Raw genomic sequence first — 15,790 nt, 5'->3', positions numbered from 1 at the left:
AAAACTCCGCGTAATTTTTTACGCCTTTCAACAGCAGGGCTTTTGACAGCTTTTACTTTACTCATTTTTTATTTTAAAGGGAATCTAAATTTTTTACGTGTACCCTTCCAATAACATTTAAAAATTATTATTATGGACAATTATCAACATACTATTTGCCCAGGTTGTAGATGGGGGTGGATTGAGACTTGAGACAGGTATAGCACACTTAGGGGTGGTCCATAAATTATGTCACGGTGAATATGGGGGGAGGGGTCCCTAGTATCCGTGACAAAATGTGACAAATAGGGGGGGAGGGGGTGGTCGATTTGTGACATCACGTTTCCAATGGAAATTTTTTAAAAATTTGTACAAATTAAAACCAATTGCATAATTCCAAAAATGCGTAAAAAATTAAGAAATGCAATAAAATTTTCAAAATGTGCTTTTCAATTTTGAAATTTCGAAAAAAAACTTTAGAAAAGTTTGGAAATTTCAAGACGATGTGGTTTTTCATTCTGGTCATTGCCATATCTCGCCCTATTATTACTCGCTCTTGTTGAAACAAATGTCTCATTTTGACTTTTGGGAAAATTAAGATTTTGGCGTGACGTGACAAGGAGGGGGGGAGGGGGTACGGTGATTGTGACAATAGCGTGACAATAGGGGAGGGTGGGTCCTAAAAAATGGGGTTTTTGCGTGACATAATTTATGGATCTCCTCGTGCAATTAGGATCAAGGTAAATGAATCAATTTTGAGGAACAAGTTTGCATTAGAATGTAGGATTCGAAAATCTGCTGACTGGTTAGAAAAAACGCTAATTTTTGGGCTAAGACACAAGAATGTGAGTTTAGTTTGTCCAAATTTAAATTAACACAATCTCATCTCAAGTTTACGTCTGCCAGCCTTAAATTTTCTTTGTATACTCTGCTCACTCACTTCACGCAAAATAGTAAACATGTAAAATTGAGTGAAAAGCATAAATTTAAATTAACGGTTCTTTGCATAACCCACCCTGGTTTTTTGTGATGGTTATACGGCTACATATATTCATGAAACATCGGAGATATATGCAGGACGACTCGTCCTGCATGAGATGGTGAGTGGGGGTTTAAGATGTTGACATCGATCGAAGGTTTTTGTAACTTGAGACTAAATAATTTGGCACATAATTAAATTATACAAATTGTATAATGCCTAATAACAGGAATATTTTAACGGGACAAAAATTGTTACATCTCACGTTGTTAGGTTAATTTTTTGTGAAATTCATTTTAAAATTTTAAAAATTTTAAATAATGCTTTCTCCCATCAAAGTTGTGTATCAAGGTTGCTTGACACTTTATCATAATACAAGGTTACGACAATTGCTTAGAGAGCCCAAAAAATCTTCACTTTTGAAGAGCTAATTATTTGGGGCCGTCGCTAACGGTAATTATCAAGCACACAAATTTCTGCTATAACGCCGAAACAGCCGATATATTGACAAAATGACTGCCATTATAATGGGTTGCAAAGTAATTCAAAGGGGCGAAATGGTAGTAAAATTACCTAAAAAATTGCTTCAATGTCAAGTAAAAAATCGCGTGAGGAAATCCTGAATGTCTCAAATTGTTGACAATTTTTGTGCGGTTTGTTTCTGGGCGACAGATCGTGCGGCGCACACTGGTTCCAAAAGGTACCAGCCTTTTCGAAAATTAAAGTTTTTTCGTCGTCGAAGCGATTGTCGTAACCTTGTAATTATTACTGAAGTTGTCTAGCAACCTTGGTTGTGTATGAATTACTAATAGTAATTTACTATGAATATCAGGCAAGACGATTCCGTATTAGTATCCGCATGTTATGTATGTGCCAAATTCCCCACGGAACGGAATAAACATCAGAACACGAAATTCAAGCAGTAGGTTTGTGTCGGTCAAAGTTTCATTCGAAAAGTAAGGTGAGTTTTTCAGTTGTGGTCTTTTTGCAAATTTTAGTTGTATACCCAATAATCACTATACTCGTTAAATTTACTTTACGTAGATTTCTGCTGGAGCCGTTGTAAATAAGAACAGACGAAAAAACAATGTCCAAGGCTCCGGTGAGATCAGAAGAACAAATTCCCCAAGCAATTGATAAATGTGTTGCTGACGGGATCATTAAAGCAGGTATTAACTTAAAAACTATATAGCATTATTATTAATTGCTAGCTTGGTATTTTAAACATTGTCGTATTTGGTTTGCCAAAGTAAGTTGTAATCAGATTCATAAATTCTGATAAACTCCAAATTAAACTTACATTTATATTTAATGTCAGGTTCTGGAATCGTTGTTGGAGCAGCTTTGTCACTCATTCTGTTCAAACGTACGCACAATAAGAGCATGACACTCGCCAATATGGACACTTTGAGTTAATATTCACAAATAATAATAAATTTCATCTTTCAGGAAGGATTTGGCCTGTCACATTAGGCACAGGCATCGGTGTTGGAATGGCTTTGGCAAATTGTCAGTCAAACTTAAACTCTACGGAAGTAGTAAAAGTAAGCAGATTCACCAACATTGTAATTAATATGAGTTACATATTCAACTATATGTAATGTGAATCACATTATGTATGTTTGTTGTTTTGCAGAGAAGCTTAAGCAATAAATGAGTCAGCTTATACACACACCACAACATCATTCAATCATCGTGAATCGCCAAGCCGGTTCAATTGTTGACCCGAAAATAGAACTATATAAGTAATATAATGTAGAGTGTGTCAAGAATTAATTAATTCCTAACAGTCGTTTTTGTGTAGTGCAGGAAATTAAAATAAGATTAACTTTTATGTATCAGATTAAAAGTATGGGGATAATGATGTCCTAGAAGACTATATGGAATGTAAAAATTATTATGCATCTCGTTGCATAGGAAGTCATCACGTGACCTACAAACTGAGAATAAACTAAAATTCCGAAACAACGATAAATGTAACAACAGGGAAAATCAAAAACTAAAATTAATTCACCATCAATTCCTAATTAATAATTATTCAATACTTTTATGAAAATCTGTCAAGCAAAATGCATTTAATATATCCGATGCACATATATCTATTTGTATATGTATATGCAGGCAGTAGTTGTTAATTCGTGATTCAGCATTAATTTATCTTCTATTGCTTGTGCCATCCCAGCACGTCATGTCTCTCTGTTCAATTACAGGCGTGAATTATGTTTAGAAAATATGCATTGTGATTTAAATTAAAACTGCTTTAAGAATTTTCAGTCTGCTAATACGGGTTGTCTGTAATTAGCAGTGATTCTTAAATACATCTCACAATCAGTATATATATACTACATGGACAACAGATCTGCACGCGTGTTTTGCAAGTACGGCGAATTCATCTACTCTGCTTGAGTTTTTAACGAAAGCCTCATGTTGCTATTTACTACTTACTTGCCATGTTTTTTATCATCTCATTATCACGCACATGTACACGTCCTCCTATCGTCTTTTAGCTCGGCCACGTTTTGACTTTGTAGCATGCTATTCACTTTTGCTATGAGCACATAAGATCCCTCGTCAATTATCAATTTTACATGGAAAGCGACTCACTAGCTTTGACTAACTTTGAGTTGACCATCCTCTAAAAAAGCACCTTCCACTTTGTAATGGGAATGACTAATACAATGAAGAAGTGTTCGGTTGAATAGGTGTTAGGTGTTGGTTATATAATACTACTATATAAAAACGCATTCATGAGGAGGAGAGCTTCACTACTTGTCCCTCTCAAATCTCGATGCCCTTTGAATAAGCCATGGCCATATTTGTACCGTCACAGAACCACCACCAATTCAAAGGGGCTAAAACAAGAAAAAGCAGCCCTATTTCCACTTGTTCAAACCCTCCACCCATACCAGAAATCCAATTTTACTCGGATTTTGAAAATTCTTGCACCATTAATACTCCGAAATAGTCGATTTATCAATTCAATATTAAGCTCAACTTGTTTGAAACTTTGATAATTTCGAAGGAAATTTTCAAAAAATTGACTTTGATAATTATTGGATAGGTCTGTATGGTTTTTGATTGATTTATTCACATCAAGCTTGATTTACAAAAATCTTGTTACGCTTGATGGTAAAACAACTATCTTGGACTACAAAGGTGCAAGGATTTTCAAAATCCAAACTAAATTGGATTTTTGCCGAGCGCTTATGATTTTCGTAAGTTTTACCCCCTTGAGTAGGTGTGGCGGACGCAATGTGGCCATAGAATAAAACCAGTTGGAGGTACTTCAAGTATCTCCAACTCAATGATCACTCATCATTGATTAGTGAGCAAGTGCCGTATTTGTTCACTCATCATCTAGAGCATATCCAAAGGACATCGAGGGGCAAGTAGTGAAGCTTCCCTCCTGAAAGTTGTGATTTCTTTTTACATACACCTCGACTCATTTCCCATCACTCACCACCAGCCAACTTACTCATCCATCCTCTCTGTATTGGTTTGTAACACGGTTCGGAGCCACCGTTTGGTGACTAAACTGGATTGTATTGTTATTCTCTGATTGGGTTCAGTTCAGGGGTACCTGCTGGTGCCAACATGCAAATAAATTTCTCGAGTCAGAGGGAAACGGTTCTTTAACACTTTAATTGATAGTCGGTTTGATATCAAAAATGCATTAATTTACGTGAACAGGTTCCCCATCTATTTAGAAAAACAGTGTTGACTAAAAGGCGAGAGACTCCTCACACCCGTAATAAGTAATAACACTTTGCTATCGATTCATTTATCATTTATAGACTCGCAAATAAGTAAATGCGGAAAATTAGTGTTTGTACGGGAATAGGTGTTTGTTTTATTGCAGAGGTAAAAGCACTCTATCAATCACTCACCACCATCAGTTACTTTACTTGACATTTGCACAACAAATAATTAGATTGATAAACTTGGGCAAGCAAACCAAACCACACTAAATATCGTGTTTGCTTAGTTAGGAGGGTTACTATGTAGGGTGTTATAAAAATATATAAGTATGCTTTCTCGCCAAAAAAAATCTTCATCTTCAATAGTAATGTATTTAGAAAATTGATTTAGTATTTCAATTAGCCAAACTAAATAATCATTGGCCAACAATTTCAGTTGAGCCTATAGCCAATGTTTGTAGTCACAACAGAAAGTATAACAATGGTTTGCATTTGTATACATTAAAATTCACATAAAATTATACCTAGATTTTTTAAAATTTTTATCAGGCAAAAAGTATAAATATAATAGCTAATAATTTATTCGCCAACGTGGTTATAATATTGGTAGTACTTGGATTTGTTGTACAGTCAGTATACTGAAAAAAGAAAGACTAGTAAAAAAGAGTGCTTCTATGCAAAGTTACGAGATTATTTAAACTTTGATAGGAAATAATTCATTGAGACTGTTAGTCTTTTACATATTAGTTAAGATTATATAGCTCTCTGTAACTAAAATGGGGAAAGATAAAGTGAAAGTTGGGGTGAGGGTTAGGCCATTCAATGCTCGGGAAAAGGCCATCCTGTCTTCTGGAGGCAGTTCTGTCACCATCCTCCAGGTACAATTTGGTTACTTTTCATGTATTTCATCATTTAAATCTCAACTGAAGTAAATTAGTAATAAAATAATGTGTTGAACCCTTTTCACAGGTGAAACAAGAGTCAAATCAAATCGCCTTGGTACACCCATCCTCCTCTCTGAATAATAATAATCCAAGTAATATAAAATCATTCACATTTGACCATGTTTTTGACATGGATGGGAATCAGGTATGTATTTAATGTAAATATTTATTTATTGGAGACAAAGATCAGTTCATTAAAACATCCAAAGCATTACTTTCTTTGTATTTGCTTATTGTGACATGAAATACAAAAATCTTCTCTTTTCCGCGTACAGGAAGAAGTGTTTGTTAATCTGGGGAGGGACCTTTTGTCCAGCGCTTTCGAGGGATATAACGCCTGCCTATTTGCATATGGACAAACCGGAAGTGGCAAAAGCTATACTATGTTGGGATCATCCGAGCAACGGTGCATAATAATCTTGTTTTATGACACAAAATATAGCATCCAAATATAATATTCCTTAATTATGACTTTAGGGGCGTTATTCCAAGACTATGTGATGCAATGTTTAATCAAATAGCGGAGGAAAGTGAAAACGCAAACAAAGGTCCTCAAAGTTCGAGCAATCCCAACATATTTAAAGTGGAGGTTTCATTCATGGAAATTTATAACGAGAAAGGTAAGAAATAAACAGCAGCGTGATTATTTAGATGTTTATTATGTTATTTTTACGTAACTGAACGACATATTAATTTTATTAATCAAACATGCGTTTATTTAATTGCTTTCATATCAGTTCGGGATTTATTGGTGGCAAACAAAACATCTTTGAAAGTGAGAGAACACTCTATATATGGTCCATACGTTGATGGACTTTCCATCCTGGCAGTCACTTCAGCTGAAGATGTTTCAACATTGATGGCAGAAGGGAATAAATCTAGAACAATTGCGGCCACCAACATGAATTCTGAGAGTTCTCGATCGCATGCCGTGTTTACAATAGTCTTGACACAAACTATGACTGATGTAAGTAAATATTATGAACTAAACTAACAATAAGTTCTAAATTGGAATGGCTCATGTGTCCGATTGACGAGAGAGTCCTTCCGCTTACTGTACAATGTGGTCATTTGTATCTCAAGCAAGGCAATTTGCACAATTCTTTTTCAAACAGACGTTTAGTTATTGGAAAAAAATTTAGGTTTCCCATGAGCCGGCCCACATATGAAATTCATTTAGCTTGTACTCATCATTCTGTTTTTTCTATATTCAGTTGACCAGCGGTGTGACGGGGGAGAAAGTTAGTAAACTTAGCCTAGTAGATTTGGCTGGGTCGGAAAGAGCTACAAAAACAGGTGCGGTTGGGGAAAGGCTAAAGGAAGGTAAGAAATAAGCTCAGCTACAAAACTGGTTGGTCTCATGGTTGTGTTGAAAACTTGGGAGTTTTTTATATTTCAAACTATGATTCCTTTATGTTTGAAGGAAGTAACATTAACAAATCATTAACCACTTTGGGACTTGTGATATCAAAGTTGGCAGAAGGAAGTATTAGTTCTGCTGGAAATGTGAGAGACTCCAAGACATTCATTCCTTATAGAGATTCTGTATTGACATGGCTGTAAGTGCTTTGATAACTTTTCCGCAATTCTAGTACATTAACGTACTTATTATACACTAAAAATGTCCTTTTAGCCTGAAGGATAATTTGGGAGGAAATAGCAGGTGAGTATGTATTAAGTGGTGCATCGTTATCCTGATTCATACATTATCATAGACTGGCATAATTTATTGAACTTTATTTCTGGTACTCCACAGAACCATTATGCTTGCAACAGTGTCCCCATCACCAGATAATTACGAGGAAACTTTGTCAACTTTGCGTTATGCAGACAGGTCAGTGCCTAAATTTTACCTCGAGTTTTTTTTACATACATTCTACCTAATATAAATACGGGTTCATTTAATTGTGCTTCACAGGGCGAAACGAATTGTTAATAATGCTGTAGTTAATGAAGATCCAAATGGTAAGGAAAATATTTAATCCAGTTTATAATAACAGCACAGTAAATCAATTATTACTATAAAAAACTCACTTAATAAACTCCCACTCCTAGTACTTCACCATAAAGATAACGTAAAATTTTGTGGAATAAAGATTTTGAAAATTTGTATTATTATTCCAAAATCTAGCGAAGCTCATTCGTGAGCTACAAGCTGAAGTTAAACAGTTGCGAGAACTACTAAAAAGTCATGTCAGTGACACAGTACTTAATGAAAAATTGGACCAGGTAACTTATAAAATATGAGTTAATATTTAAATAGTGAAGCTTACCCAGCAAACACATTATGACAATCCTAATTCTCGTACAAAATGCGATATATATAGAGTAAGAAATTGATGAGACAAGCGAGCGAACCATGGGAAGATAGGCTTCAGAGATCAGAACAAGCCTCACAAGAAAGACAAGCTGCTTTGGAGAAAATGGGAATTTCAGTGTCTGGAATTTCGGTTAGTGAATTTCGGTTAATTCCTACGCTTTCCTTAGTAAAAAATATTTATTAATATAAATTATTTATTATTTGCGATGCTTTCATCTTAGGTGGAAACTGATCGGTTTTATTTAGTGAATTTAAATGCCGATCCTGCTCTAAATGAGATGCTAGTATATTATCTCAAAGAAGATCGGACATTGGTGGGAAGGCCGGATGGGGATGGTCCACCGGATATCCAACTAACCGGCCTCGGAATATCTCCACTACACTGTGAGCTCATAGTGGAACCTGATCAGAGCCTTCACCTCATCCCTTATCCTATGGCCCTCACGTGTGTCAATGGGGAGAAAGTGGAGAAGAGAAAGCTATTACATCATGGCGATAGGATTCTTTGGGGGAACCATCACTTTTTTAGGTTGAATAGCCCAGCTAGGACAACCCAAAACACGTCCAGTAAGTCATAACTTTTAACTTTGATCATTTCAACCTTAACATCTTACACGTCTAGTAATCTTATGGAGAAAATATAAAATTGATACATACAAATTAATTACTGAATATACTATAATAATTGCTGTACTTTAAACACATGTGGTTGGTTGTGCATATATGTTATTTGTATGAATTATACAGATGTCATGTCTATTATGGATGGAATCGATGATTCGTCGTCGGGCTATGAACAAGCATCGTCAGAGTTTTACATGAAACAGCTTGTTACTAGTGATCCGTTGCATGAAGCTGTTGCAAAATTAGAGTCGAAACATCAAAAGGTAGCATAAAGAAATAATTTATACCTAGATAAATACTAACTAATGGTCGATATATAATAGGACAAAGAAGTAGCTCTAGAAAAACAGAGGCAAGAACTGACAATGACGCTAGAAAGACAGTTTAATGCACTTATGCACGTCCTTAGCCCCACGACTTCTATGCCTCCTGCCCTACCTTGGGCAGGAGACGCTCAAAGCTATATCCAACAACAGCAACATATGCAACAACAAAATAGTGTTCAAATTGCGACGGCCAGAAATTCGAAAATGGCAGAAGGACTTAAATTACTCAAAGAATTTCTACTAAGGGCAAACCACATGGTTCGCGAAGCCAATGAAATTGCGAGTGCTATGAAAATTGATGTCAAGTATAGCGTAACACTTTTAATTCCTCCTCTAAATATCACACCAAATCGTCCAAAAGGAGCTCTTGTAAGTTTAATGATTTAATGGGTTTTTAGATTTTTGAGATTGATAAAGTTTTTTGATTCAGATCACAGAACCGTCCATCAAAGTTGAAAAAGAAGGACATTACCATCAAATATGGTCCATGGAAAAGGTTGGTTGAATTATAGCTGTCAGTTGACGATAATGGTTTACTACATAAAGTTATCAACACTTGCTTTGTTCACAGCTTCACAATCGCTTAGTGGATATGAGAGAACTTTACGAAGAGTTTTGCATACAACAACAAGATTTTGATCAACCTGATAGTTTTTGTGAGATGGATCCTCCAGCATCGTTTTTTGAGCCAGACCAGCCACACGTTCTTCTTGGAATTGCAAATGTATTTTTGCAGGTAGATTTAAGAAATTGGAATATTATTAAAATATTGTTCTAATACATGACATAATTAAGCTTTACAATATAATTTCCTACACTCTCTCGTTTCAGGCGTTATTTTACGATGACGTCACTCTGAAATATCCGGTTCCGGTAATTTCCCAACAAGGTATCGACTTTGACTAACTTTTTCTATTCTTCTTCTGTTTGTGTTTGTCATGAATTCCCGATGTTGTTATCACTTCTGGGGGACTAAGCAGAATACGAGTAATGTGTTAATGGTTAAAATTGGAGATTTCTAACTATGCTGGTTCATCTTCTCTCATCTAATTCTCCTCATTTTCATCACTTTCTATTTCTTCATCAATTTCGTCTTCGTTCCCATCACTTCATTTCACCCACATTACTTTCTTCTGAGTCAACCTGCTTTGGGGCTTTTGTCCTTTTCTTGGTTTGTAACCAGTTTGTTCTATAAAATCTGAAATAGGGTAGATTCGTCAAAACTCAATGTTCCGTTTTCGTCAATTTGTCTACCAATTTTTCGTTTCATTTGGGTTGGGGTCAACGTTTGCAGCTTAGGAAAACCCCGTCAAGAATGGTCACGAAATCCATCCTCGTCTCAATTTTGGAACTGTTCTACACTTTCACCGACGTGGTGAAAGCCCCAATCACACCCCATCTAACTATTTTATTTCTTTTCAGGAGAAATTGTTGGGCGACTACACGTAGAAATTACAAAAATTTCCGGGCAAATCGATGATATAAACTCTAGAAACTCTAGTATGAACACGAGCAAAGGAGATGCATCTCTTTACGAAGATTATGATGATGACGTGGATGATGTGGAACCTGAACAAAAAACTATAACCGTTCGAGTAACTGTGCGTCACTTGGCTGGAGTTTCAAGTTCCCATTCACATTATGTATTTTGCCAGGTACTTTATTTCATTATTTACACGACCGAACCAAAAATCCGCCTCCGTTTGTAGTTTGATATGAATACTATTACAGGAATACTATTACATTTGTGTTTATGAATCTTTATCATTACTAATTTACAGTATGTTTTTTGTGATAACATTGTGGTCTGTCCCCCTGTGGAGTCGACAACTGTTGTGAGATTTGATCACACACGCTATTTTACAATCCCCATCTCTGAAGAGTTTATTGATTATTGCTCCGAATCAGCTTTGTCCTTTGAAGTGTGGGGACACAGGGGCAATCAAATTACGTCCCATTCTTTAGAAAATAATCAGTCTTCCACAAATAACGAAACGAATAACAACAGTGTTACCGACAGATGGAAGGATGTCACATCACAAATGAAACTGTGGGTGGAAATTCAGGTTCGTGAGTATCTAGAAATTAAGGTTATATAAGACCATAGATGCGCGTTTGACCTAGACACTGACACTTTGTCCACGACACGCGGACAAAATCAGTGGCACTGGCACCGTGTCTACAGACACTCGGCCACATGGACTTACACTGGACGGCACCGAGTCCGAGTCCGCGCATCTATGTATAAGACGAAGCGTTATGTGGCGAAGTATATAAGCATTTTTCTTTATTTTGACAGGAATTGAATGAAAATGGGGAATACATGCCAGTCGACGTTGACTACACGGCAGCTTGTGGAACTGGAGGTGAGAAGTATTAGAAATAATTAAAATATAATTAAAATACACTAGAAACGCTCGAATTTAGTATTTGGGTAAATGGATATCAGAACATTACTTACATAAATAATTACTAACCTAAAACCTTGCATGTGCTTTCTTTGTCAAAGGAGTGCATCAATTAAAACAAGGATTGCAGAGAAGAATTTTGATAAGCGTTGAGACGAATGCAACAATTGGGCAGCTTCCCATTGGTAAGCAAGCAACGTTTAGTTTACCACATAATCGTGAAGTAAAAATATTCAAAACACTAACTGGTTTATTGATTTATTATTTTAATAGTCTGTGATGAAATTGACCAAGTGTCTATGGGTGCTATAACTCCACGATCAACTACTCTTCAACGGCCCCTGGACTCGTATCAAGAAGAAGACTTGACTTTGCTTCGGGAACGGTTAGTGCTGAAGCGCCATAGAAAATTATTTTTTAAAGTTTGGTTTCAATGTGAATTTACATTTCTTTACAAACTAATAGGTGGGGAGAGGCATTAAAAAGGCGAAGAGAGTACTTGGATTCTCACTTGCAAGATTTGGCGAGAAAGCACGATAAAACTTCTGAGGATGTGGAAAGGGAAAAGTCGTTGGTAGCACAGTGGCTGATGCTGACAGAAGAGAGAAATGCGGTTTTGGGTTGGTACTCTTATTTATGTGATCGATAAATTTATGTATGACTTGTACTTTCTAAATGCAGTCCCAAGTCCAGATTCTTGCGTCCCAGGCGCACCCACCAATTCAAACTTTAAACCAGAGGTATTTCAATTCTTATCATAGGCTGAAAAACAGCTATAATCAGTATGTTAGTTAATGTCAATATGTTAATTATGACAGATGGGAATTGAATTGCACATGCCTATCGTGTTTTTGGATATTCCAGGTAATGAAATACTTTCCCGTAGTTGTTTTGATTCTCATAATACCGAGCTAAATTTTTCCACTTCTTTTTTTCTTTTCCAGAGGATGTATTATCTGCAGACTCCAGTCCCCATTCCCCACCCATTGCGACAGGACTAACGGCTGGATTAAATTCACTATTACCAAAAGGTGCACGCACGTTTATTAATTGTCAATACCCTTATTTATATATAGTAACAATTGACATAATTTTATTTCCAAAGAACATGAAGCTCCTTTTGTAGCACTTCCAATGATACGGAAATCTTACGGAGATTTTTACTCGGCTTGGTAAGTTAAAATTTAAATAAAGTGTAAGGGATTGTAAATATTTTTAGAATTTTGAGCCTAGTAACACGAAGGATTGATGCTAAATACTTACTGCAAGAATTACTGTAAAGCAGTAGTACATAATTTTATAGAAAACTACTGACAAACGTGGGTTTACTAATCCTGGTTCGGGCTAAGCAAAGCTGTACTGATAGGTTTTATGAAAAATTATTTTACCGTTTTTCTCTGTGTCAGACACCTGAACATTTCCCGGTATTTATTAACGATTAATTAATTAAACATGTAAATGAGCCCCGGACTGCATATCTGCTCCCAGCACCAAGCTCTAACAAAGATTTATATGTATATAATTTTAGTGTAAAATGGTTTAGATGAACTCAAATTTAATTAAAATCCAAACAAGTCGTCATCCTCAATTGGAGAAATCCATTTCGAATAATAATAATTGATGGAAAACTGAGTGAGAATAAGACGAGAGTTGAGTGAGTTATGCCGATTAGTGTGAAAAGTGGAGAAAAGAGATGAAAAAAGGTTAATGACCTTTGATATAAATTAATTATTTGCGTCGTTTATTTTACAGGAGCGATCAGAGGTAAGTATGCAAACCAAAACTTTTCCTACAAATAAGAGCAGGGTGTAATTTAATTTAATTGGTTTAGAATGTCTACTGAAAGTTGGGCAATGGTGTCTATGGTGGAACCGTAAGGATAAAATTTTCGTTAATTATTACCTAAATATTCACTAGCATCATTTTATTTCATTTGTCATGTTATTCTGTGTTTATAGTTCTGTCCATGACTGTTCTCAACTCAATAAACCTACGCCACAAGGGGAAGTTATTTATGTCATACTAAGAATTGCTCTTCGCTTTAGCCATCCCGTGCAAATGGAATGCATTCTTAGAAAAAGGATATGTCTTGTTGTGAAAAGAAATAGGTACAAAATATCTTGGTTGATAATGTTTTTTTTGTAAATAATTTGCATTGTTAACCAAATTGTTTTTGAAATATGTCTTGCACAATTGTTTATTCCTCATCTTTGATTTTCAGAGCTTCTTTTGCCGAACGTCTTAAAGCAAGATTTTCTGTAAAAGGCCCTGTCGACGAACAGGAGCGGACAAAGAAAAGGACTGGAATTACATATCAAATTGTGAGTCATCTCCCAAAGTCTTCTGAACAATTAGAAACACGGGAATCGCTTGCAGTTTTGGCAGTATCTCATGGAGAGTCATATATCGGTAATTAATTAATTCTTAAAAAGTTGATGTTCAGAACCCTAGATAAAAAATAAGTAAATACAATTTTTATTAAATTCGTAGAAGAGTACTTGAGATCTATATCAGCAGTGGATTCTATTTTGAATTTGGATCGTATGCGTCAATCGGTCCATCTACGAGAAGAACAAATGAAAAGTCGACCAAGGAATTCCATGAATAAGAGCTTCCATCAGCAACAGAATGGTGCTCCGTCCTCATCTGCTGGAGGACTGATGAGGAAAACATTGTCCGTTCCAAACATATCACAGTTGTTTATTGGTCCCAGCCCAAGCTCAAATAATTTAGTGGGTGGCCATTCGAAATTTTCCCAAATCAGTAATGGAGGAATTGGGCTTTCAACCCATTCTCAAAGTCCTGCTGGAATGATTAATTCATCGATTGGAGAACGGAACAATGTAGTGAATTCTATCCGTCGTACGAGACCTATTCGATCAGAGAGTTTGAGAAACCTTTCCGCTTTCACAAGCCCTCCAACATCAACAGTAACAAGCCCATCATCCCAGCAGCAACAGCAAAGTCCGCAAACTCAAAGGCCAAGTTCCCTCAGCTTAGGTAATTAGATACATTGATATTTGTATATTAAAATAAATACGTATTTTGAGCTTAGCAAATTTAGCATTTACAATCAAATGTATAATTAAATTGAAGGAGGATGTACCAATACTGCAAGCAATAACGCCACCCCACACACTTCCAAGTGGACTAGCCTAATGACTACGGTAATGGAGGAGGAAAGTTCAGGCTACGGAAGCCAAAAATCATCCGATTCTCCTACGACGACGGGCTGACGACGTAGGGCCCGTTCCCTTATAATACCTTAGCCAGCACTCTCATGTTGAAGTGACACTGTAGAGTAGCTGACTCATCATTACAAATGCAATATTTGAGTAGCAGTAGTAGAAATTATGACAGTTTCCATTTCGCATGAATATTAATGTTAATACAATGTCTTCTTCAACCTTATTTAGAGTAGAAAAATCTTATACACCGACTAAATGTTTAGTACGTACTGGTGTCAAATTAAATCGCAGCTATAAAACTAGCCTGAATACATACTAGGCACCTATAATAGAAGCTTATTTTGGAAATCTATGCAAGTACGATGCGAGACACAAATTGCATTACTTAAATGATTTGCTTGTGCCAAGATACATACATACATATATATGTATGTACATACGTCCATATCATTTATGTATATTAAATTATAGTCGATCGTTGCAAATATATTATGAGCTTCTAACAAAGAATGGTAGTGACCGCATATTGTGGAGAGACTGCTGAGTGATAAATATGTGCAGCTACAAGAAAGACAAATTATTTTAATTTTATAAATTTTAATCCAAAGGGATACAAAAATATGTTTGAAAAATATTTACGCATTCCATTCACATCTAGTCCAGCATATATATATATCGTAGAAAAGAAACATTACCTTGGCGTCGCTACTGCTTGAAAACTCTGTTGAAATGTTCAAAACTAACAACCAAACTAATTTATTGTTTACCGTAGACTTAGATATATTAATTATTATTACTATTATAAAAGCCAGTTCGTTATCCATGACCGTATGCAATGAATAGTAATTGGAACCAACTCACTATATAAATGCTCCATCAATCTTTAACTACATGCTATAAACTGTAAAAATGTTTTTTCATGAAACCTATGCAATTCCTCAAAAGTTAAAAATAAGCCACAATTTGCCTTACATTCAAAATGATGTACTTTTGTTGTTCGTTCACATTTATATAACAATTGATGTTGCATGATTTAAAAATTCCCAACTTTAAATTGAGAAATTCGATTTGAGAATTGAAAATTCTTCAACGTCTCCAAACCATATAAGTTCGTGTCAATGTGATTATTGTGTGTTTTATCCAGACGATGCCATAAATATACCATACAGTTTTTAATAAATCAAGACGTTATACAATACCAACATTCATGAATATATTTATATGCACCTTCTAGATCACCTAAAGTGTCCTTGAATTATTTTTAGTACGAACCAATTGAGCATGTACAGATAATTGCATTACATGTATCAATGCACACCAACGG

At 35.7% G+C, this 15,790-nt stretch overlaps 2 protein-coding genes across 3 annotated transcripts; both read left to right on the top strand.

Annotated features, from left to right (window-relative positions):
* Window positions 1-1,085: 1,085 nt before the first annotated feature.
* Window positions 1,086-3,056, top strand: LOC110847818 (MICOS complex subunit Mic10). 2 transcript variants are annotated; one of them, XM_022094826.2, is made up of 6 exons: window positions 1,086-1,231; window positions 1,791-1,914; window positions 2,003-2,127; window positions 2,277-2,324; window positions 2,408-2,502; window positions 2,595-3,056. In XM_022094826.2, exons 3-6 carry the CDS (start codon window positions 2,046-2,048, stop codon window positions 2,613-2,615), a joined length of 246 nt encoding a protein of 81 aa, XP_021950518.1. In that variant the 5' UTR covers window positions 1,086-1,231; window positions 1,791-1,914; window positions 2,003-2,045; the 3' UTR covers window positions 2,616-3,056. The 2 variants fall into 2 exon arrangements, with proteins under 2 accessions (XP_021950518.1, XP_021950516.1); XM_022094824.2 differs by having other exon boundaries at window positions 1,791-1,919.
* A 1,377-nt stretch (window positions 3,057-4,433) lies between these two features.
* LOC110847817 (kinesin-like protein KIF13A) lies at window positions 4,434-15,664 on the top strand. Its single transcript, XM_022094823.2, has 34 exons — window positions 4,434-5,534; window positions 5,626-5,745; window positions 5,876-6,006; window positions 6,078-6,220; window positions 6,338-6,567; window positions 6,815-6,923; window positions 7,024-7,159; window positions 7,234-7,263; window positions 7,357-7,434; window positions 7,519-7,565; window positions 7,732-7,829; window positions 7,928-8,050; window positions 8,142-8,487; window positions 8,668-8,807; window positions 8,868-9,239; window positions 9,301-9,366; window positions 9,442-9,606; window positions 9,702-9,759; window positions 10,293-10,525; window positions 10,652-10,936; window positions 11,170-11,236; window positions 11,380-11,463; window positions 11,552-11,663; window positions 11,744-11,898; window positions 11,960-12,018; window positions 12,097-12,142; window positions 12,223-12,309; window positions 12,384-12,450; window positions 13,031-13,042; window positions 13,110-13,151; window positions 13,237-13,386; window positions 13,500-13,687; window positions 13,769-14,278; window positions 14,375-15,664. Exons 1-34 carry the CDS (start codon window positions 5,433-5,435, stop codon window positions 14,512-14,514), a joined length of 4,731 nt encoding a protein of 1,576 aa, XP_021950515.1. The 5' UTR covers window positions 4,434-5,432; the 3' UTR covers window positions 14,515-15,664.
* Window positions 15,665-15,790: the final 126 nt, after the last annotated feature.

The sequence above is a fragment of the Folsomia candida genome, unplaced genomic scaffold (assembly GCF_002217175.1).
Source record: "Folsomia candida strain VU population unplaced genomic scaffold, ASM221717v1 Fcan01_Sc003, whole genome shotgun sequence".
NCBI lineage: Eukaryota > Metazoa > Arthropoda > Collembola > Entomobryomorpha > Isotomidae > Folsomia > Folsomia candida.
The sequence above is the reverse complement of the archived record's forward strand: the minus strand, read 5'-3'. Positions and strand labels throughout refer to the sequence as shown.

Coding starts and splice junctions, on each gene's coding strand:
- LOC110847818 (XM_022094826.2), top strand. CDS start 2,046: ATGTCCAAGGCTCCGGTGAGATCAGAAGAACAAATTCCCCAAGCAATT. Junction 2,128..2,276: donor TGACGGGATCATTAAAGCAG/GTATTAACTTAA, acceptor ATTTAATGTCAG/GTTCTGGAATCGTTGTTGGA. Junction 2,503..2,594: donor ACTCTACGGAAGTAGTAAAA/GTAAGCAGATTC, acceptor GTTGTTTTGCAG/AGAAGCTTAAGCAATAAATG.
- LOC110847817 (XM_022094823.2), top strand. CDS start 5,433: ATGGGGAAAGATAAAGTGAAAGTTGGGGTGAGGGTTAGGCCATTCAAT. Junction 11,237..11,379: donor GGCAGCTTGTGGAACTGGAG/GTGAGAAGTATT, acceptor TCTTTGTCAAAG/GAGTGCATCAATTAAAACAA. Junction 11,664..11,743: donor TTGACTTTGCTTCGGGAACG/GTTAGTGCTGAA, acceptor ACAAACTAATAG/GTGGGGAGAGGCATTAAAAA.